The sequence below is a fragment of the Sarcophilus harrisii genome, chromosome 3 (assembly GCF_902635505.1).
Source record: "Sarcophilus harrisii chromosome 3, mSarHar1.11, whole genome shotgun sequence".
NCBI lineage: Eukaryota > Metazoa > Chordata > Mammalia > Dasyuromorphia > Dasyuridae > Sarcophilus > Sarcophilus harrisii.
Genome location: NC_045428.1, coordinates 303,831,801 through 303,854,860, shown reverse-complemented (window position 1 = coordinate 303,854,860; position 23,060 = coordinate 303,831,801). Strand labels below are relative to the sequence as shown.

Sequence of the window (23,060 nt, the reverse complement as noted above, 5' to 3'; positions counted from 1 at the left end):
CTGGAGGTCACAGGAGGGAACTGATACCACTGTGGAGACCACTGGACCACAGCAAGCAAAGTAATAGGCTTGTTGTCTCCACTGGTAAGGCCATGTCTGGACTTTGGTCCTCAATTCAAAAATTTTGAATAAGGGTCTGACTATGAGAGGCTAGATGAATTTAACTTAGAGACAAGAAGACTTAGGAAAGACATAATTGTTATATCTATGTATTTAATGCACTAGACTGTATTTCCTCATCTATAAATAGGACAAGATGGCTCCTGAAACCCTTCCAACTCCAAATGCATGAGTCCATAATTTTCCTCCATTGCTCCAGAAGATAAAACTCAGATCAACAGGAGAAATTTGGAAATAAAGGCCTTGAAGACCAATTTCAATTCAACAGAAGAAAGACCCTTTTAACAATGAGAACAGTCCAGTCTGGAGAAGACCTGCTTCAAGAGGCAGTACAGAATGTGAGGAATCCAGCAGTGATTGAATGAATGGCCACCTGTCAGGAGCGGTAAAAACTGGCTGAGACAGGATGACCTTTAAGGTCCCTTCCTGTTAGGGGAAGAGTGTCACAGAACATGAGATCAGAGATTTACTGCTGAAAAGAATATCAGAGAATAAGCTCACCCAACGTCCTCATTTTATAATTGAAGCAACTTGCCCAAGGTCACACAAATAATAAGCATAGATGATGATGATATGAACTTAGACCCTTCTGGCTCCAGACTAAGTATACTTCTACAATGCTAGGATATTTCTTGATAAGTGGGTGTTTGCTTGCTTGTATGTGTTTATCTGCATGCAGAATTATCTTTTACTTAATAGAATCTCATGTTTAAAGGATTCATCAACTAAGTCCCCAGAGCTCTCTAAGAATTTCCAAACTCAGAGAATTTAAATATTGTATGACACCATCTTGTTCTTTCTGTTGCTAAGGATTAGAGTATCTGGATCTTATTGTGTGATTGACCTACATTCCCCCAAATGGCCAGCAACAATCAGAACTTTCCCTATTTGATAGCATCCTGCTTTGATGATCAATGGCCATTAATGAAGACACCATCCATTAGTTAAATAAATACACACATGACTGGGAACAGAAGGCTTATGACAGAAAAAAAGACTAATTTTTTAACTATTATTAGATATTTTTAGGTTTCCAGGTAACTCCCTGCCTAGGAGATTGGCGGGGGGAGGGGGGGGGACTTTTTTTGTTTTTAAATTCCTGCTCTCTCTGCCTATTTCAAAGATGCTGGAATAAACCCTAAGAGAAGTCTGTGGAAAATCTAATATACATGCAGATAATAGGAAAAATGGTGGGGGTGTAGAGTGGGAGAGGAATAGGATAAAATAATACTTCAGAAGTAAAAGGAGAAATGTAGGGTGATTTGGAGCTGGTTGGTTTAAAATGCCATGTGAAGCAGATGATCCTACTGTCCAAGTTTAAGGAAATCCTTTCAACTTTGACCTTCAAGAATGTCTTTACATATCAGTCAGACCTTTGATCTGTGGGCATCAGGTTGAAGAGTCCAGTCTCCTAGGAAGCAGGATGGCCTCGTGGTAAAGGTTTTGGAGATCTGGGTTCCCTGGCTCTACCACCTAATCTCTCTGATCCTGAGTTTTTCCACTGCAAAAATGCAAGGATTGGATAAGAGAATCTCTCTGTGTCTTTTCTTCCCCCATATTCCTATAGCCTGGGATTCCTCAAGAAACAGGTTCAGTCTATTAGGGCCTTTTATAAATGTCAGTACAGGAAGCTAGACTATATTTATATTGACATCATGGTGGAATTTTTGATACTTTTTACTGTTGCCAAATTTTTCACAACCCACACATCCAGTTATGTGACCCTCATATAGGGCTGCCACAAACAATTTAAGATGTTTTGCTCTAGAAGATAGGATTTTAACTGGAATTTGAAGGAGGCCATGGGATACAGATGGTGGAAATGAGGAAGAGAGAGTTCCAGCCAGAAAAAATGCCCAAGGAAGTAGAATGCTGTGTTTGAAAAATGTCAAGGAGGGCAATATAACTGAATTGCAGAGGTGAGGGGAGTAAGATATAAAAAGGAAAGGTAGGAAGGAAACAAAGGGAAGCTACAAAGAGAAGTAGATAAAGCCCTGAGCCTAAAATCAGGAAAACTCCTCTTCCTGAATTCAAATCCTGCCTCAGCCACTAAATAGCTATGTGACCCTGGACAAGTCATTTAACTCAATTTGCCTCTGCCTCCTCTTCTGTAAAATGTGTTGGAAAAGGAAATGGCAAATCATTCCAGTACTGAAGAAGACACCAAATGGGGTCATAAAGCATCAGGCATGGCTTTAAAAAATGACTGTTGAAAGGGACAGGCTACGAAGGACTTTAAAAGATAAAAAGAGGATTTTGTATTTAATCCTGGAGGCAACCGAAAGCCACTGTAGTGTACTGAATGGAGATAGTGGTGACATGATCAGGAAAATCAATTTACTTGAAATATGTTTAAAATGATCGTATGTGTATAAGCTATGTCACATTGCTTGCTATTTTGGGGAAAGAAGTAAGGGAGAGAGTCAGGAAAGAAATTTAGGAAATAAGTCAAAATATTACAAAAATGAATGTTGAAAGCTATCTTTCCATGTAATTAGAAAAATAAAATACTATTTAATGGGGGTAAAAAGGAAAATCAATTTAACAAGCACCACTGTAAAGAAGCCTTGGCCTTCTCCTTGGGGATCTTCCTTGAGCCTTTATTCTCCAAGAGGACCAAAATGACCTCACTATGTTAGAATTGAGGTACAATGTGTCTTACTGTGGCTGATCAGATCAATACAATCTTGAAATGCTCTGCCACAGGTTGTTCACAAATAGACTCTATGAACCTTCCGGGTGCTTCTCTAACTGTGCATCTCACACTTCTGGTCTAATTCAATTCTGCTTTGCTCATGGAGAACAGTGCCTTCTCTGATGAGGACACACCATGCTGGGTGGTTTTGTGGCAGTGTGTCCCAAGTCATATAATCAATTCTAAAGTTCTTAAGAGAGACCTTGAGAGTATCCTTGTATTACTTGAAGATACCAGGCATAAAAAAAACAAAAAAACCAAAAACAAAACAAAACTCATTTAGTTTTGGAGCATGAGGGCTTGAGTAGCTATGGATGTTATCCAGTCCCATAGACTTCTTATAACACTCTGTATTGAAGTTGCTCCTTGAGGGAATTTTGACACTAGCTATTGTGACCCTAGGCAAGTCACTTAGCCCTGTTTGCCTCAGTTTCCTTAACTGTAAAAATGAGTTGGAAAATGAAAAGGCAAACCACTGCAGTATTTTTACCAAGAAAACTCCCAGATGGGGTTATGAAGAGTTAGATATGACTGAATGAGTATGCATAAAGTGTACCACATGGCAGGAAAAAAGCAAATAGGCAAGCTGTGGGTTGAATAGGTTTGAATCATTTACCTCATACCACAGCAGTTGGTTAATATTGTGACGATCAACAGAATCACAATTATGGCACATGCTGGTGTTACTAGCCCAAGAATCAGGAGGTTGCTCCCCGGGTTTTCATTTGGTTGTATCTCTGTAAGGAAATCATCACAGGGATTCAGTCAACCAAGTCATTGCTAAAACTTCTGTAGTTTGCTTCTTATTGTATTCATCTCCCCATTTGCTGCCGATACCCTCAGGGCCAGAAACAGTAAAACCGACATGTAAAGTCCCAGAGGTCATGGTATATCGTCCCAACAGCACTAACTCTTGCCTCACTTTCTTAGAAACTTGAATCATTTTTAGCCATACATTTAAGTGTGGGCACAAGTAAACTCCTAAGACTTGAAGAGATCATGAAGACATTCATCTAAGAATAGAATTCTTGTATCATAATTGCATACCACATAATTGCAAGTGTCTCAAGTCATTTTGGATTTTTTTCTCTCCTTTTCCTACCTTTTGTAATCCCCATATTCAGTCACTAAGTCCTAAAAATTCCCAAATTCATCTCTCTGTATTCATTCCCTCTGCCACCATCTTTTTCCATACCCTTATAACCTCATCAGTCTTCGATTTGTTCTCTCAGCCCTCACGCTCTCACTCTCTATGCCACCAAATGTTTTGTCCTCTTAAATGTTACATTTCTGCTCCTCAAACTCTAACAGCTCTCTTTCATCTATAAATTAAAATTTAAACTCCTTGCCCTTGAGAGGTAAGATCATCACAGTCTGACCATTATCATATTCCTTTTTTTTTTTTTTTTTTTTTTTGACATGAACCTTCATCTACAACCAGGTTGGTATACTCACTACTAAATATATATAAGCCTTCTCACCTGGTGCCATTTTAAATGTTTTTTATTAAAGCTTTTGATTTTTCAAAACATATGCATGGATAATTCTTTGACATTAATCCTTGCAAAACCTTGTGTTCCAATACCCCTCTTCCCCCATCTTCTCCCTTAGATAGCAAGTAATCCAATATTAGTTAAACATGGTAGAAATATATGTTAAATCCAATATATGCATACATATTTATACAATTATCTTGCTGCATAAGAAAAATCAAATCAAACCAGAAAAAAAAATGAGAAAGAAAATAAGATGCAAGCAAACAACAACAAAAAGAGTGAAAATGCTATGCTGTGAGTGTATACTCAGTTCCCACAGTCCTCTTCTAGATGTAGATGGCTCTCTTCTCATGAGATCATTGGAACTGCACCATTTTTAAAAACACTATTCCATTCACCTGAAATTGCTTTCCCCTCTTTTATCCCATTTGTACTCTCCATATAAATCCTATAATTTTTCAGGATTTGATTCAAGCCTATCTCATCCATGAGGCTGGATAAATTTATGCAGCTCTGTCTCACTTAAATCCAGAAGGATAGTTAAGATATCACTTGTGATGTCCTTGGTTCTCTTTGAGAATAAAGATTATTGAGAATAAGAGTTCTATATGAGGTCTTTACACGGAGAGAAGAACTTCCAAAGCAGATGATGTGAATTAAAGCTTTGTCACACATATTTTTTCCACATGCACCTCTCTGTCATGGTAAATTTAAGCCTACCCTTCCTATGAATGCTGTATGTTTTTGTGGGGAGTGAACCAGGTTTTTAGGAGAATATTTTGTATTACCTATCTTTACCATGTTATCTGAGCAAATACCTTTGATAAGAACTAATTGTGATTATTAGTTTGGTTATTGATACTATCAATTATGCTAATAGTTTTCCTGATATTAAACCAGCTCTGCATTCCTGGTATAAATCCTACTTGGTTATGGTGTATTATCCTGAGGATAACTTGCTGTAATATCTTTGTTAATATGTTATTTAAAATTTTGCATCAATATTCATTAGGGAAATTAGTCTATAATTTTCTTTCTCTGTTTTAACTCTACTTGGTTTACAGATCAGTACCATATCTGTGTCATAAAAGGACTTTGGTAGGACTCCTTCTTTCCCTATTCTTCCAAATATTTTGTACAGTATTGGAATTAATTGTTCTTTAAATGTTGGTAGAATTCACATGTAAATCCATCTGGCCCTGGAGATTTTTTCTCAGGAAGTTGATTAATGGCTTGTTCAAATTCCAATTCTAATTCTAAAATGGAATTATTTGGGGCAGCTAAGTGGCACACTATATAGAGCACCAGCCCTGAAGTCAGAAGGACCTGAGTTCAAATCCTGATTCAGACACTTAATACGGCCTAGCTGTGTGACCCTGGGCAAGTCACTTAACCTAATTGCCTCAGCAAAAATAAATAAATGAAGGAATCAATGAATGAATAGATGAATAGATAAATAAATAGACAGATAAATAAATAAAGTAAAATGAATTTATTTAAGTAATTTATTTCTCCCTTTGTTAATCTGGGCAATTTTGTAAGTATTCATCCATTTCACTTAGATTACCAGATTTATTGGCATACAATTCGGAAAAATAGCTCCTCATCATTGCTCTACTTTCCTCTTCATTGATGGAAAATTCCACTGATCCCACCAATGTGGAGAGTAATTTGGGACTATGCCCAAAGAGATATCAACCTGTGCATCCCCTTTGATTCATCAGTGTCTGTAGAGGATCTATATCCCAAAGAGATCATTAAAAAAAAGAAAAAGACCCACATATACAAAAATGTCTTTCATCAGATTTTTCTTGTGCAGCAGGATAATTATGGAAATATATTTAGAAGAATTGCACATGTTTAACCTATATTGGATTACTTGGTTTCTAGAGGAGTGAGGAGAAGGGAAGGAAGGGAGAAAAATTTGGAACACAAGGTTTTGCAAGGGTGAACGTTGAAACTATCTTTTCATGTATTTTGAAAAATAAAACGCTATTAATATTTTAAAACTTGAAAAGCTAGAAAAAGAACAAATTAAAAAATACTAATTAGATACCAAATTTAAAATTCTGAAAAATCAAAGGAGAAATTAAAAATTAAAGTAGAAAAATTTTAAGATAATAAAAAATCAAAAAAGAAATTAATAAAAAAAATAAAAATTGAAAAGAAAAAAAAAAGAAAATCTGATCTTGTGTTCAATCCTCTCTTACTTTTTTGAAAATTCGACATTGTTGAGTGCGCCCTCTTCTCTGAGACAATACTCATTCTTTCCTTGGTTTTTGTGAAACTATTCTCCACTGATTTTCTTTCTTATCTAACTGTTCCTTTTTTTTTTTTTTCAACCTAAGCATGGATGCCTCTCAAGGTACCCATTGCTACTCTTTTCTTTTTTCTTAGTATTCTCTATTGGCAATCCTATTCATTCCTATGGCTTCAATGATCATTTCTCTTCAGATGACTCCCAAGTTATATCTTCACCCAAAATTTATATCCAGAGCTCCAAAGTTCTATTTCCAAATGCCCATTGAATACATATCTCAATTTGGATTTCCATCTTAAATTCAACATGTTTCTCTTAATCACTTGTAAGCTTGTGTAGGTCTGGGACTATTTGTTGTTTCAGTTTTGTAGCCTCCAATATTCAGCATATCACAAGTACTTATTAAGATAAGCTGAGTTGAACTGTTTGCACTAGTATGCCTGGCTTTTTACTCATGAGAGAAAATTGTTAATGTAATTGTTAATATAATAACAGAAAATTGTTAATACCAAATTTACTTGCCACTAATTCCTTTATTTCTAGTATTGTCAGAATTTCAGTTATGTCTTTATGTCCCTACATTTAAAGCTGAATTACGTCCTAAGTTCCCCAGAAACAACCTTGTAAAGGAATGTAGCTTAAGCTGGACTTCAGTTTCTAATGACTTTGCCCCCTTCTATTGGGATTTATGGCATGAAGGGCAAAACAGGCAAAATAAAGTAATTTCCCTTGCCTAGATTGCCAAGAACCACTGGGGTTCCAGGACCAGACCTTGCTACCTCATATCTCCTCCTCTCCCCTCCCCTCCTAAAAATATAAAAAATCTTTCATGATCTCTTGGTTGGACAATCAATTATGCTCTTCACTCATGGGATAGCCCCAAGGTGGCAGGTTTACTGCCCAATAATCTCAATTAAAGACATTTTATCCTTCAACCCATGGCTTTGATTTATTTCCGGACTTGAGACCCATAATCTTAATTTAAATGTGTATTTACTACCCATTTAGAATATGAACTGTATAAGGAATCTTACTTATGTGCATAGTCTCAGATGTAAGGGGTTCCATTGACTCCTGTGTCTGTACCAAGCAAGTGATGTTTATCCAGGGGGAAGTACCATTAATGGGCAAAGACAAGATAGTGGTAACATTGTAGAGTTGGTTGGTATTATCTTGGAACACATGCATATCCCCAGGATACTTGGTTGAATTTGTAGTTTCTACTTTCCAATACATCTTCCGAGGCTTTGGATAACCTTGGTTAGCAGAACAGGAAATGTTCATAACAGATCCAATTTCTGCAGTCTTGTTGTCCAGTTGTATTATTTCAGGTTTACTGAAAGGGGCTAGAAAACATAATTGAGATATTAACATCTTTTTTTCCTTTCATTTCAAACCTAGATTCAGCTAGAGTTAAGGGTGGGGAATGGGGTGAGGGAATGGTCCTTGGCTAAAGGGAAAGGAGGATAGATATTCTTAGAATAACTTGGAATGTAACTGATGTTGCCATGACCACAGTTATGGATTAAATGGCAGAAGACATGGGTTCAAATTCTAGCTCTATTATTTACTACCTATGTGACCCAGGCTTCAGTTATGTCATGTGGAAAAATTATCTCTAAGATCCTTTCCAGCTTTCAAACTATGATCATCAGATTTCCAGTAACCTCTCTTTGCTCATTCCTTTTTTTCAGGAATGGAACTCTGAACTCAGAAAATATCTTCCTGACTCCAGATCCATTGTTTTTTATATAATTTGTCATGTAGCTGTCCCCTTCCAGTTTTAAATGCTCACTCTTATAGTCCTTAAGTCCTAGGAACTTATAATATCTTTCATTTCCTGGAGATCCTTAGAAATGTTTGTAATGTCCTTTATGCTCCAAAAGGGGTTCAAAGACCATAAAGGATCACCCCAAGCTAAGTTGTTATGAATTGTCCTGTTGACCAAAGTGAGAATTTTTTAAAACTATCTTTATATTATATTTATCCATAATTGCTTTTGTTTATTTGATTGTTCCTTTCCCAAACAGATATTCTCAGTGATTTTGCACATCAAATGGTAAAAAGCAACATGGATTTTTTATTTAATTGAATCTCTAAATATACCTGCAGTGGACTTTTCAGATACTGCTCTGCTTTGCCTTTATAAGGCTTACCAGGTAGTATTCAAGAACCATAAGTGACTACTTACCAAAGACAGACAGCTGAAAAGAAAACTGATGGATGACAACTGGTCCTTTGGACCCATAATGTTGGACAAAACATGTATACGTGCCCTGGTCCATAATCTGAACATTCTGGAGCTGTAAAACCCAAGTGTTTGGGTTTAACTTGGTTCGATTAATGTACTTGGAATTAACATACATCAGGTTCTCCTTTCCACGATAGAATTCATACAGAACACAGTCTCTGCCACCTTGCCAAAATATCACCAATTCTTCCGGGCCGATGTTTTGAGGATTCTTGAAATTACATGGCAGCTTTGTGGTCTTATTGAAAAATGCCTCGATTTCTAATTCTGTGGCAAACGCAACTAAATTGGAAGAGAGATAGACAAAAAAGGGAAAAAGAAAATTCACTTTCATTTATCCACAATAAATATATAATCCTGCCTTACCAGTGTCAGTATAAATAAATGATACCTGTGATAAATAAATGATATGGCTATATAGGTAAAGCTGTGCTGAAACAAAATGCCCAAGTGGGGTCAGCAGAGAGCTGGGAAAATGCGTGGAGCTGCTTAATATGGTACTTATCTAAGCTGCCTTTGCAGGGGATGCTAAGATCAACCCTGAGCATAGTTCTTGATAAAGAGGCCTTAGGAGCTAAGAAAAGAGGAGGAGGAGGGAGGGCTATGAACAGCAATCAGAAACTCTTAATTAATAGTTTGCTTTATTTGGCTTCAAAGGTCTGGTTAAAGCAAAGAACTAGGTTTGGGGAATTTATAAGAAATTGGTCATTGGAAAGCTGATACAAATAAGAACTTTATTATTTTTTGAAGCAAGAAGTCCAAAAAAAATCTCCACATACACTACATGGCAATATAAACAGATAAGAGGTTCATTGCTACAGATGCAAGAAACTTAGCCAGCACAAGGAGGAGGGAGTTGTGTTAGGAAGGTAACCCATTAAAAACTGGGATTTGAGTATCAAAATTATACACCCTAAAATGAGAACAGGTTATGGATGCCTGATAGAGGGAGGGAAGGGGAGTGGCATTCCTAATCAAGACCCAAATATGATAGTGAAATTTCTGGGGACATTTATAACCACCAGGTTTGGGTGAGTTTTGAGTAAGAGGAATTTCTTTATTGCAACTGGACAGAGGATTTGGGTTGACAATTTGAGGCAAGTACAGGGGAATGCTCACATACCATAGCAGATGGTCAAGAATTTTACCCAATCATTGATCATTAATCATCTGACTCTAGGTCAACAAATATCAGAACAGTAGAAAAGAACAACCTTGTCTATCTTTGCCCCAATGCTTTATGGGCATTAAGACCACTTAGCTTAAATGACTGCAAATTGTTGTCCTATTTTTATAATAAACAAACCAAAAAAACCCATAGTTTACAATTATCACATAATTATTTAAAACCTTTTTTTTTTTTTTTTAAATTTTAAGGGGGAAATTGGAAAGAAGTGCAAATCCAAGCTCAAACCAGGAAATGACTCACTACCAGCTCTACTGGGAAAGAAAAAGGCATGGGGAGAAGGAAAAATGACAGAATACAGAAAAGCCAAAAGTAAGAGTAGAGTTCAAAGTCAAAGACTTAAATATCAAAATGAGATGGGGCAAGAAAGCACTGCCAGTGAACCAGAACGATTGTTTTACCAACAAGTCCTTGAACAGCTAAATGCTGTGGGGAGGAGGGCGAGAGAAAGAGAGAGAGAGAGAGAGAGAGAGAGAGAAAATGATGGAGACACTGGATACTCCACATCTGGAGCTCCCCTTTGAGAAGAGTAACTTCTGTCCCTGACCCTTGGAACCTGCCCAGGGAAGATGGGAGTTACAAAAGATGGAAGCTACAAAAAACTATGCTTTTTTCACTAATCCCATGGAGCATCAATGTAAAGCCAAATCTTTGAAAGACAAAGAAATAGGAAAATCATGTTTAGTCCCTCTAACTATAAAAATTGACTTTTTTTTTACTCAGGGCCTTTGCACACACAAGTTGTCAGCTATATCTGAAAGACCCTTTCCCACCTCAGTTTCCTTTTGTGAAATCCCTGGCTTCCTTCAAAGCATAGCTCAATTTCCACTTTCTAAATGAGACTTCCTAATCTCCACTCTTACCCCATCCTCACATCCCCCCAGTTATTAGCACTCTTTCCCCATAAAATTATTTTAAATTTAACTTCTTGTCTTGGCTTATTTGTATACATGTTCAATCTCTCCGAAACATAAGAACCCTCAGCAAAAAGATTGTTCCTTTTTTTGTCTGTAAACTCAGTGCCTGGAACACTATAGGCACTTTATAAATAACTTTTGAATTGAATCAGGAGTTATATTGGGAAATCTGTGAGACTAATGGGACTATATGGAATAAATTGAGTGAAGACACTCTTATGGGAATATAGCCTTAAACCATGCCATAATTGTGACTTGAGACTTTACAATAACAATTAGAGTTATAGCTAAAAAAGTTGCAGGTGTTCCTTCCCTCCTGTTTCCCACCACCTCTTAATTAGCACTTAAATACCTTTTTTAGAGGCAATTTATTCTTTTAATTCTGGGATAGATTTCCACTATTAGAATGTAATACAGTACTCTCCCATACAATAGAAGAAAAGGCCAGGCCAACGTGGGGGAGAGGGGAAGCTTTTGTATTCAGGCTATTTAATCTTGTGTTTTGCAGTTTTAATTTTGTACTACTTTTACTGACAAACACTTGTCAGATGGTAGATGCTCTTTCTTGGGAGATCATAATAAACCCTATTTTGCTTTTTCTTACCCTGAGTCTCTGATTGTTTGGAGGTCAATATTATCCTACACAGAGACTAAAGATTCTTTTATTTGTTCTTTAAAAATGGTAGCTATATAAATAGTCAGTCTAGTTATATTGGATGCCATTTAGAATTTTTCTTAAATTTACTAAGTGGGGGATGTTAACCAAGAGAAGTAGAAATCCCTCCAAAAAATCCCTAAGATTTTTGTTTTATGAAAGTTGACAAAAGTGTTCCAACAAGTCACTGATAACAGACTGCTCAATCTTGCTGAAGCAAATAGAGTCTGTTGCTACAGATTGTTTTTTTAGAAATTACTAAGGATGAAGAGAATATTAAATCAGAGTTCTAATTCACTAGCATATCTGTATGAGTTTGAGATTACTGAGGAAAGGTTGCCATGTTAGTTGACTAGTAACCTATGTTAAGTTGACTAAGTAACTATGTTAGTTGACATGGGAAGCCCTTCACAATTTGCCTTCACCTTTTCTTTCTGAGTTTGATTGTGCATTACTTACCCACCTACTACTCTACCTAAATACTCTAAAATCCAAATAAATTGACCTATTTGCTATTTCCTAAATGCAACATCTCACCTTCCATCCCTTTGCCTTTGTATGGGCTGTCCCAATCCTACCCCACCCAAAACTTGGACATTCTCCTTCACCCCTGCCTCTTGGAAACCCGTGAGCTCAAGGGCTGTCTCTTTCAACAGGCCTTTTTAGAATGCTTCCCTCCCCTAAATCAATATGCATCTGTTTTGCATGTAAGGGCTTGCCCAAATCCTGTAATTTGGAGGAACTGTGCCCCTTACTATGTGACTATGTGGGTGGGGGGTAACCTGACTGGCTATGTTTAGAGAAGCCAAATCTTTAAAATTGACTAAAAGGATGCAGTCCCTTTCTTTCTAGCTCAAAGTTCAGTCCAGAAATGACAATCACTGTTCATTTATAATGTGGGCACCTAGACCTAAATTGATTAGAGGGGAAGGCCTTTCTTCCCCAGCTGGTCCTCGTGACTCCTGAAGTTTCTCTTGGTCTAGGATTTTTGGTTTCTGTTCAGTCTCATTTATCCATCTCAGTTTCAGGTGCTTCTGTGGTACTCACCTCAGGATTCAAGTCATTGGGACCTTGGGGTCTGGCTTGCAGGCAGCATTGTGCAGCCAGCCCACCTAGCATCCAAATACAGAGAAGTCAAGATGCCCAAGGCTTGAGCTTGAAGAGGGGACCCAGAAACTCTAAAAATCCTTGAAAGAGAAAATCTCCTTCAACTCTGCCTCAGTGAGAGACCGCCCCAGGGAATCAGATAAAATGGTTTACCTAGGTGGGACTGGTTGTAAAGAATTCCAACCCTATTCAAATGTAGATCTTCCATTCAATTCAATTCAAGCTGTACTCAGCCCCATCAAGAGCAACCCCCAGCTTGTAGCCAAGGCTCATAAAAGAATCAATCTAAAACCCCCTCTTTGCAGAGGTTCTAAACATGCCAGCTATGCCATGCTTGCTATGCCAAGGGCCTCTTGTCCACTGGAATACTTTTTCCAGTGCCATCCTCTCTTTACCCTCACTTATTTCCCTAACAAGACTTTATGCCTCTCTGTCAGGATTTCTAACCTTACTTCCCAATTCCTATAATTAAACCTTTCTTATCAATCTAGGTTTTCAGGTCTATAAATTCCTTTACAGAGAATCTCTGTGCTACCAAAAGGGAGTCTCCAAAACTCTCTACCCTTGTGCTGAATCCCAAGGGGAGCCAAACCTCTCCATTTTGGTTCCCTGGGCCCTGAACCTACCAGTAGACCTTACCATTTAACTCCCTGACCACCAGAAACCCTAATCTCATTTTGGTTCCCTAAATCTAGACCTCCTCAAGTTGAAGGGGTTTGAATTTGGAACTGGAATTGTGCTCCATAGGGGCTATGAACCTAATCCTCTTCCCCTCCCCAGACACTAAGCTGGTTCAAGGGGAAAGGTGATTGTATATCTATATGCTGGGAAATAAGTATATTTATTTGTTATTATACCTTTTGAAGTAAAGATTCCTTTGTAAAAACAAAACAAAAAAAAAACCTAACCTGTTAGGCGATAAGTAAAACTGGAAGACTGGAGACCACTCCTACAATTGGGGGAAGACCATTTGTAGAAACTTTAATTTCTTGCAGAGAATACCTGCATATTGAAAGTTACTCTTAACCTTCTTAAGGATACTGGGGAATCCTGGGAAAGACGTGAAATATAAATACCTGGCCTCCAGGCAATAGAAGCTAGAGTAGTCAATGTGACATGTATATATCCTGTTTTTATGTATTTGTTTATATGCTAAAATACCATCCCACATGGCAAGAAAAATGTGATCTCTTTGAAAACAAAGACTGTCTTTATATTTGTATCAGGGCAGCTACCTAGTACAGTAGAGAGAGCCCTGGACCTGAAGTCAGGAGGACCTGAGTTTTAAATCTAGCCTCAGACACTTAACACTTCCTAAGTCTCAAGGCAAGACACTTAACCCCAATTGTCTCACCAAAACAAAATTGTATTAGTATCTCCAATGGCCATCAAAATGAATGGCACATAGTAGGTAGTCAATGTATGACTACGACCAAGTCTTACAAAGCACTTTATTGTCATTATTTCATTTGAAATTCATAACAGCCTTATGAAGTAAGGACTAAGGTCCTTATACTCAATTTAGAGATGTGAAAATTGAGGACTGGAAATTAAGCAAGTTGCCCATGGTCACACAATCAATCAACAAATGTTTATGAAGTACCTATTATGTGCTATGGGCAGCTAGGGGCAAAAAAAGATAGAGCACTGCGCCTGGAGTCAGAAAGACTCATCTTTGTGAGTTCAAATACAGCCTCAGATTCTTATTAGCTATGTGGTCCAGTCAAGTCATTTAGCTCTCTTTGTCTCAGTTTCCCCATCTATAAAATGAGCTAGAGAAAGAAATGGCAAACCCCTCCAGTATCTTTGGCAAGAAAAAATGGGGTCAAGCCTGAAATGACTAAATAAATTATATGATATGTGTATAGACAACAATGAAAGTCCCTGCAAGGAACTTTCATTGTATTAGTAGGGCAACTGAATATATGCAAATATGGTCAAAATATATGTGAAATAAACGCGGTAATTTTTTTTTTTTTTTTTTTGGCAAGTAGAAGTGAAGGGTAGCAGCTTATACAAAGATCACATAGCCTATACGTCTAGAGGCTGAACCCATTCCTATAGGCCTTCTGACTTCAGGAAGGGGGCTCCCTATTCATTATGCCAGCAGTTCTCAAACTTGTTGGTCTTAGGACCCCTTTTACTCTAAAAATTATCAAGGAACTCAAAAACCTTTTCTTTATGTGAATTATATTTACCAATATTTATTATATTAGAAATTAAAAATAAATTTTAAAATATTTGTTACTACTTTCCTGAACAAAAAAATTATTGAGAAGAATGCAATGGTTCTACATTTTCTGCAAATCTTAATGTTTGTTTTAATAAAAGACAATTGGTTTGTCATATCTGCTTATGATCTCGTCTGTTGCTATATGTTGTTTTAGTTGAAGTTAATGAAGAAAATCTGAGGTCACCCAGTTGGAAAAGGGAGCAATATTTTTAAAAAGCAAATGACATCTTGATAATAATAATAGCTAGCATTTATATGGTGCTTATTATATGTCAGGTACTGTTGTGTCTCATTTGATAGAATATCTTATTTGACCCTTGACACAACCTTGCTAAGTAGATGCCATTATTCCCATTTTAACATGGAGGAAACAGAGTCAGGCTTGCTCAAGACTTGGTAAGTGACTTGCCCACGATCACATAACTAATAAGTGTGAGGCTGGATTTTAACTTGGGCTTTCCTGACTCTAGGCACCTATCTCTCTATCCACAGGGCCACTAATTACTGGTATTATTATGAAAATAGTTTTGACTTTTTTGAAAACCCAAAAGGTCAGTTGGGGAGTATTAAGGGGACTTTCATAGGTCCAGGGACTACACTTTAAGAACCATTGAATTATGTCATGCTACCTCTAAATTACATATAGCAGTTATTTGTGTTTTTGTCTTTGTTATACCTCAATTTCCCCGCATTAATTTCCTTGAATTGTTCTGCCTCAGTTTCCCTGAATTGTTGTGCCTCAGTCTCCCTGGTGGCAACCCCCCTTCCTGGCCATTAGGACTGAAATAATTAGGTCTGGGAGCCCTGACCATTAGTGTTCCAAAATGTCATAAACTGCAGCTGATTTAGCTCAGATATGTGGACATATCTCCTATCGCAGACATCCTGGCTCCTGGCCCTCCCAACTTATCAGAATTTATGATCCTTCCTTCCTTACCCCCACCTGCCAGAACAGAATTTATGGTCCGTTCCTGGAACTTCCAACTCATCAGTGCTCTATTCCCCCCTCTGCCTTTGTTTCCCTGATTGCTGGAGCCCTATAAGAATCCCTGGAATCCTTCACTTACTGCTGGTGAAGTAATCACTTTCTTTGAGACAAGAGTCCGATTCAGCCGGCTGGGGTCAACATGGATCCTGTTTTGCCTCCAGTCCAATCTCTCTTTCTCTAATAAAATATTGAAAACTTTCTAATCTCCATCTTGCCTCAGTTTCTCCAGCATTACAGTCTTATTTGATGAGGAGAAATAGTGAGGTGTCACAGTGGATAGAGTGCTGTGGTCTTAAGGACCTGAATTCAAATCTGGCCTCAGATACTTGCCAATTGGGTAAGCCACTTAATTCTGTTTGCCTCAGTTTCTGCATCTGCAAAATGAGCTGGAGAAGGAAATAACAAACCACTCCAGTATCTTTGTCCCCAAAAATTCCAGATGGAGTCTCAAAGAGTCAGTCATGGCTGAACAGCAACAAACTTATTCAATGGGACTATAAGCTCTCTGAAGGTAGAGGCTGTGTCTTCTCTCTATTTTGTATCTTCCCCCATGCCTGAGCAATGTTCTTTGTTGAATGAATTGAATAAAATGAATGTGTTATTTTGAGGAGGGATATTTGCTACCTCTAGGATCAACCTGCCTCTTAACTGCTGGCTGCTCTTAACAACAGGAGTAGTGATCACAGTCTTCTAGTTTTCTATTTCTGGGTTAAGTAAAACTTTCTCTTTAGAGTGGGTTTCTTTGTAACTTGGGGAGTTAAGAGTAGTAGAAATTCCCCATGCATTTTGCATAAACATTAACTTGTATATCCAGAATTAAAATTTTGAGAAATCCCTTATTAGACATTTACCATCACCACTATCATTAATAATAATAATAACAATAATAAATTATGTAACACTTTATAATAAGCCTGTGAAAGACAAAATTAAAATATAATTATTTCCATTTAATAGGTAAAGTTAAATGACTTGCCAACAATCACAGAGCTAGTAAGCTATGAAGTCTTGACTCAAATTCAGATCTCCTGATTCTAAATTTGGTGCTTTTTTTTCACTAAACCAAGTATATACCTAGACTTCCCCAGGAGTCCCTCCTAATTTAGTATTTTGTAATTTTCTGATTCACACAGATCAGATCTGGATTTTGATGATACCAGAGTCTCCATCTCCTTTTCCTGTTTTTTCCCCAAAAAACCTTTTTTTTTCATTTTTAGGTATGAGATGGTAGGAGAATCTAACTACCAGGGTAATCTGATATTTCTATAACTATGCTATTATTGTTATTAATTTATTTTCAAAAGGATCACAGAATATGAGAAAAAAATGAGTTTTGTCATACAACTCTATCTTTGCTTTCAAATGAAATATTCAGTCCTCGATTTGAGGTAGTGATCTTTTAAGCCAATTGCATCTCTTTTTTTTCTTTGGCTTTTGGCCTATTGGGCATTATGCTATTCATTAGCATCTCTATCATTTGATGAGCAATAACATCTATAACTCTAGTCTCTCTCCTGTACTCTATTCTCACATTATTAAAATACTGTCAGACACCTTTGCCTGGATGCTCACCATGTACAACACAAACCTTCTACCCTAAATGGCACCCTCTTGTAAACCTTATCTCTTTTGACTCTTTCCAGTTATCAAGGTTTACAATCTCATCCTTCTCAATTCCTCCCTTGCCCTGAAGCCTCATATCCAATCATTTGCCATGCCTCCCTCTTCATCTATCCCTCTTAACTCTCCTAACTTCCTTTTAAAACTCAAATCAAACCCCAGTTTTTTGAGTGGGTCTTCTTCAGTCCTCCCAATTCCCTCTGAGATTACCTTCCATTTGTTTTTTCTATTAGAATGTAAGCTCCTCTGGTGCTAAGTGAGGTCAGCAGAACCAGGAGAATATTGTATACAGAAACTGCAACATTGTGTGATCAATTGTGATTGACTTAGCTCTTCTCAGCAATACAATGATTCAAGAAAATTCTAAAAGAATCATGATGGAAAATTATATTCACATCTAAAGAAAGAACCCTGAAGTCTGAATGCAGATTGAAGCACAGTATTTTCACTTTTTAGAAATTTGTTTCTCATTTTTTCTTCTTTATGTTTTTTCTCTTTTGTTCTGATTTTTTTTTTCACAAGATGACTAATATGGAAATATGTTCAACATGATTATACACTGTGTGAGTTCTCCATGAAATAATCTTTTTGGCAAGTGTACATTTGGCATCTGAACAATGTGACCAGCCAGAGTTGTGCTCTCAGTAGTAGAGTTGGAATGGGTGGCAGTTTAGTTTGAGAAAGCACCTCAGTGTCTGGTATCTTATTCCTCAGAATCTTCAGGATTCTGATGAGATAATTCAAGTGGAAGCAATTCAGTTTCCCAGCATGGTGCATGTATAATCATGTTGAACACATTTCCATATGTTCACCAATGAACATAAACTCACACTTTTGCAAGATGGTCAGAAAAAGTGAAACAAGGATGCTCTCAAGGTCTCTCTTAATAACTTTAGAATTAATTACATGACATGGGAGACACTGGCATAGGATCACTCATCAGTATGATGTGCCCTCATCAGAAAAGGGGCTGTGCTTTACAAGCAAAGTAGAAAAACATGTGATGAAACTGTGCATACCCTTTGATCCAGCAGTGTTACTACTGGGCTTATATCCCAAAGAGATTATAAAGAAGGGAAAGGGACTTGTATATGCACGAATGTTTGTGGCAGCCCTTTTTGTAGTGGCTAGAAACTGGAAACTGAATGGATGCCCATCAGTTGGAGAATGGCTGAATAAATTGTGGTATATGAATATTATGGAATATTATTGTTCTGTAAGAAATGACCAACAGGATGATTTCAGAAAGGCCTGGAGAGACTTACACGAACTGATGCTGAGTGAAATGAGCAGGACCAGGAGATCATTATATACTTCAACAACAATACTATATGATGACCAGTTCTGATGGATCAGGCCATCCTCAGCAACGAGATCAACCAAATCATTTCTAATGGAGCAGTAATGAACTGAACTAGCTATGCCCAGAAAAAGAACTCTGGGAGATGACTAAAAACCATTACATTGAATTCCCAGTCCCTATATTTATGCCCACCTGCATTTTTGATTTCCTTCACAAGCTAATTGTACAATATTTCAGAGTCTGATTCTTTTTGTACAGCAAAATAACGTTTTGGTCATGTATACTTATTGTGTATCTAATTTATATTTTAATATATTTAACATCTACTGGTCATCCTGCCATCTGGGGGAGGGGGTGGGGGGGTAAGAGGTGAAAAATTGGAACAAGAGGTTTGGCAATTGTTAATGCTGTAAAGTTACCCATGCATATAACCTGTAAATAAAAAGCTATTAAATAAAAAAAAAAAGAAAAGAAAAACATGTGATGAGCAAAATTAAAGAAGCCATCACAATTGTTCATACGGACTGTTTATATATGTGTCTGGCCTGATTATATATGTGTCTGGCCTGTGGCAGAGCATTCTGACTTCGTATTGGTCCGATCAGCCATAATCAGACTGCAATTCAACTTTAACAGTGATGTCATTTTGGTTTTCTTTGAAAACAAAGGACAACAACCAACCAACCAACCATCCATATTGGATTGCTTATTTTCTTGGGAAGAGAGGAGAAAAGAGATGAAGGGAAAAAAAATTAGAACTCAAAATCTTACAAAAATGAATGTTGAAAATTATCCTTACATATAATAATGCTACTGGGGGAGAGGTGAAGACTTTAAGTTCCTTGAAGGCAGAGACTTTGGCACATAGTGGGTGCTCAATTGATACTTACTGACTGACTGTTGAGTGACTAACCTAATTAGGGAGAAAGAAGTGAAAATTGTAGAGAAGTTTTGAGGAATGTTTAAACTTATATCCGCAAACTTAGATGTGTCATAGGATGAAATATCTGAACCAAGTCAATAAATATCATCATCAACATCATCAATCATCATCATCATCATCATCCCCACCACTATCATCATCGTTATCCCCTTGGTTAATATCCATTTGCCTACCTCCACATTTACGCTGGAGAATGAGACATATATGTTTTAGACACAGCCAAGGAAGAAATTTGTTTTGCTTACTTATGTATATTATTATAAGGGCTCAGATTTTTTTTCAGTATAAGGAGGGAAGTGGAGAGAAAGAAAAATCCATTTTTGTTCATTGAAAAAATAAATTAAAAAAAGAAACAAATTTTGAAAAACAACTATTTGCATATGATACTATATTAGGGCTATCAAAAGTGATCCCAGAAGAATAAGGCATTAGTTTAGTGTCTATGTCTTAGAAAGAAGTGAGAGATTTGAAGGAGTCAGTGAAATGGTGGCAAAAAATTTAGAATGTTAGCATGTTCTTACCTGAAATCATGAACACCATCAGCAAAATGTTTTTCTGGTCCATAGTACTGTCATTAGAGAAAAGAAAAATAAAAATCAATTAAAAATTAAACATTGAATCTTTGTCTACATTTAAAAAATGAAAAAAGGGTGCTTGGAGAAAAGGAAAGATGGACAGTCATGAATATATAATCTTTACTATACTTTCTTGAATGTGGAAATTTATTGTTATATATTTTGACTTTTCCCTGGTGTTGTTCTAATGGACACATGACAATATTTATCCCCCTTTTCTGTCTTTCTTTTTCTATTTTGTCTTTTCTTATTTTAAATAAATTTTTTAAAAAAAGAAAATAATTAAAAATTAGATGTGCTCATTTGGTTCTTATTGAGTTCACTTGACTGAACTAAGTAAAGGCCAAAGAGAGCATTATAAACTCATAGCCATTTTTAGTAGTGCTTTTGGGAGTATACACTTCCCATCACTATTAAATCTTTTTTTTTTTTTTAGTTTTATTTTTTTTTATCTTTTTTTCTAACATATGCATCCATATTTATACAGTTATTTTGCTGCACAAGAAAAATCAGATCACAGCCAAAGTGGTAATAAGGGCAAATTTTATATCTCTAGAGGCTTACTTGAATAAAATAAAGAGAAGATCAGTGAATTGGGCTTACAACTTAAAAAGCTAGAAAAAGAGCAAATTAAAAACCCCCAATCAAATACTAAACTTGAAATTCTAAAATTAAAAGGAGAAATTAATTAAATTAAAAGTAAAAAAATTATTGAATTAATAAATAAAACTAAGAGTTGGTTTTATGAAAAAACCAACAAAATAGATAAACCTTTGGTAAATTTGATTAGAAAAAAGGAAGAGGAAAATCAAATTGTTAGTCTTAAAAATGAAAAGGGAGAACTTTCCACCAAGAAAGGAAATTAGAGCAATAATTAGGAGTTACTTTGCCCAACTTTATGCCAATAAATTTGATAACCTAAGTGAAATGGATGACTACCTTCAAAAAAGATAGGCTGCCCAGATTAACAGAGGAGGAAGTAAATTGCTTAAATAGTCCGATTTTAGAAAAAGAAATAGAACAAACTATTAATCAACTCCCTAAGAAAAAAGTCCGATTTTTCATGTGCAGCAAAATAACTGTATGGATATGTATACATATATTGTATTTAACATATACGTTAACATATTTAACATGTATTGGTCTACCTGTCATCTAGGGGAGGGGGTAAGGAGAAGGAGAGGAAAAGTTGGAACAGAAGGTTTTGCAAGGGTCATTGCTAAAAAAAAAAATCAGATCAAACAGAAAAAAAAAAAGAGAAAGAATAAAATAAAATGCAAGCAAACAACAATAAAAAGAGTGAAAATGCTATGTTGTGAACCACACCCAGTTCCCATACTCCTCTTTCTAGGTACAGATATGGCTAGCTTCATCACAAGATATTGGAACTGGTTTGAATCATCTCATTGTTGAAGAGAGCCACATCCATCAGAATTGATGTTGTGAACCACACCCAGTTCCCATACTCCTCTTTCTGGGTACAGATATGGCTAGCTTCATCACAAGATCATTGGAACTGGTTTGAATCATCTCATTGTTGAAGAGAGCCACATCCATCAGAATTGATCATCATATAATCTTGTTGTTGCCGTGGTTCTGATCTCCTGGTTCTGCTCATTTCACTCAATATCAGTTCATGTAAGTCTCTCCAAGCCTCTCTGAAATCATCCTGTTGGCTGTTTCTTACAGAACAATAATATTCCATAACATTCATATGCCATAACTTATCCAGCCATTCTCCAAGTGATGGGTATCCACTCAGTTTCCAGTTTCTTGTCACTACAAAGAGGGCTGCCACAAACATTTTTGCATATGTGGGTTCCTTTCCCTACTTTCAGATCTCTTTGGGATACAGACCCAGTAGAAACACTGCTGAGTCAAAACTAATAAATAAACACTTAATAACAATGATAAAAGAGAGATAAGAGAACAGAAGATGACATTTTTTTCAGCGATGTTATTGAAGGCGTTCATGTTCAATACCAGCCAAGTCCACTAGTTTTGAGTCTTTCCCAACACTAAAATCAGTCTGTTAGTCTATAATGATTGGAGATTGTGGGAATATCTTAATCTGTTTGTTTTTTTTTTATCAATTTAGATAATTCAATATGGAAACTTCCTCCAACCATACAGAGTGGCAGCTTGTTTATAACTTAGAGTTGTTTAGAGTACTTAAGAATTCAAATGCCTTTTTCATGGTCTTACAGATAAGTTGTATCAGAGATACCATTACCTTATTTCTCTTTTATCATTGTTATTGTGTTGTTTTAATAAAGTACTCTTCTGAAACCTCATTGTTTCATGGAGATGATTTGGGATATTCAAAAGTTCTGCCAACCAAGCACAATTGCTGGAGGGTCCTACCAAGCTGAAAAGATCAGAAAAGTGCAGAAAGGAGACTTACCCCATGTTGCTTATCCAAGAATCAATCTAACTAGGTTCAGACCAAATGAAGAACTTTTTCAGCCAATAGAAATCCATGAAGAGCTGTCTTCTTCAGTACAGAAGAAACACCTGCTCAGAGATGAAATCACAGATACTTAAAGCTAAAATAATAAAATAATCCTCATAATAAATAAGCTTATATGGCATTTTCCAAGCATTTTAAATACATTATATCATCTTCCTGAAAACAATGAAAGGTAAGTGCTAAAAAAAAAAAAAAAAAAAAAAAAAAAATCGAATTAAGACAACTCTGAGGTAGCATCTAA

General features: G+C 36.5%; 1 protein-coding gene across 2 annotated transcripts in view; it reads right to left on the bottom strand.

The window, feature by feature from the left end:
- CD86 (CD86 molecule) overlaps nt 1-23,060 on the bottom strand; it is a 79,518-nt gene that overhangs the window by 12,602 nt on the left and 43,856 nt on the right. For both annotated transcript variants that reach the window (XM_031959729.1, XM_031959730.1), the window contains exons 2-6: nt 22,754-22,863; nt 20,296-20,342; nt 8,763-9,104; nt 7,606-7,917; nt 3,432-3,552 (exon numbers count right to left, since the gene is read on the bottom strand). In XM_031959729.1, coding sequence (XP_031815589.1) covers nt 3,432-3,552; nt 7,606-7,917; nt 8,763-9,104; nt 20,296-20,342; nt 22,754-22,758 — 827 coding nt within the window. In that variant the 5' untranslated portion in view covers nt 22,759-22,863. The remainder of the gene's footprint in view (nt 1-3,431; nt 3,553-7,605; nt 7,918-8,762; nt 9,105-20,295; nt 20,343-22,753; nt 22,864-23,060) is intronic.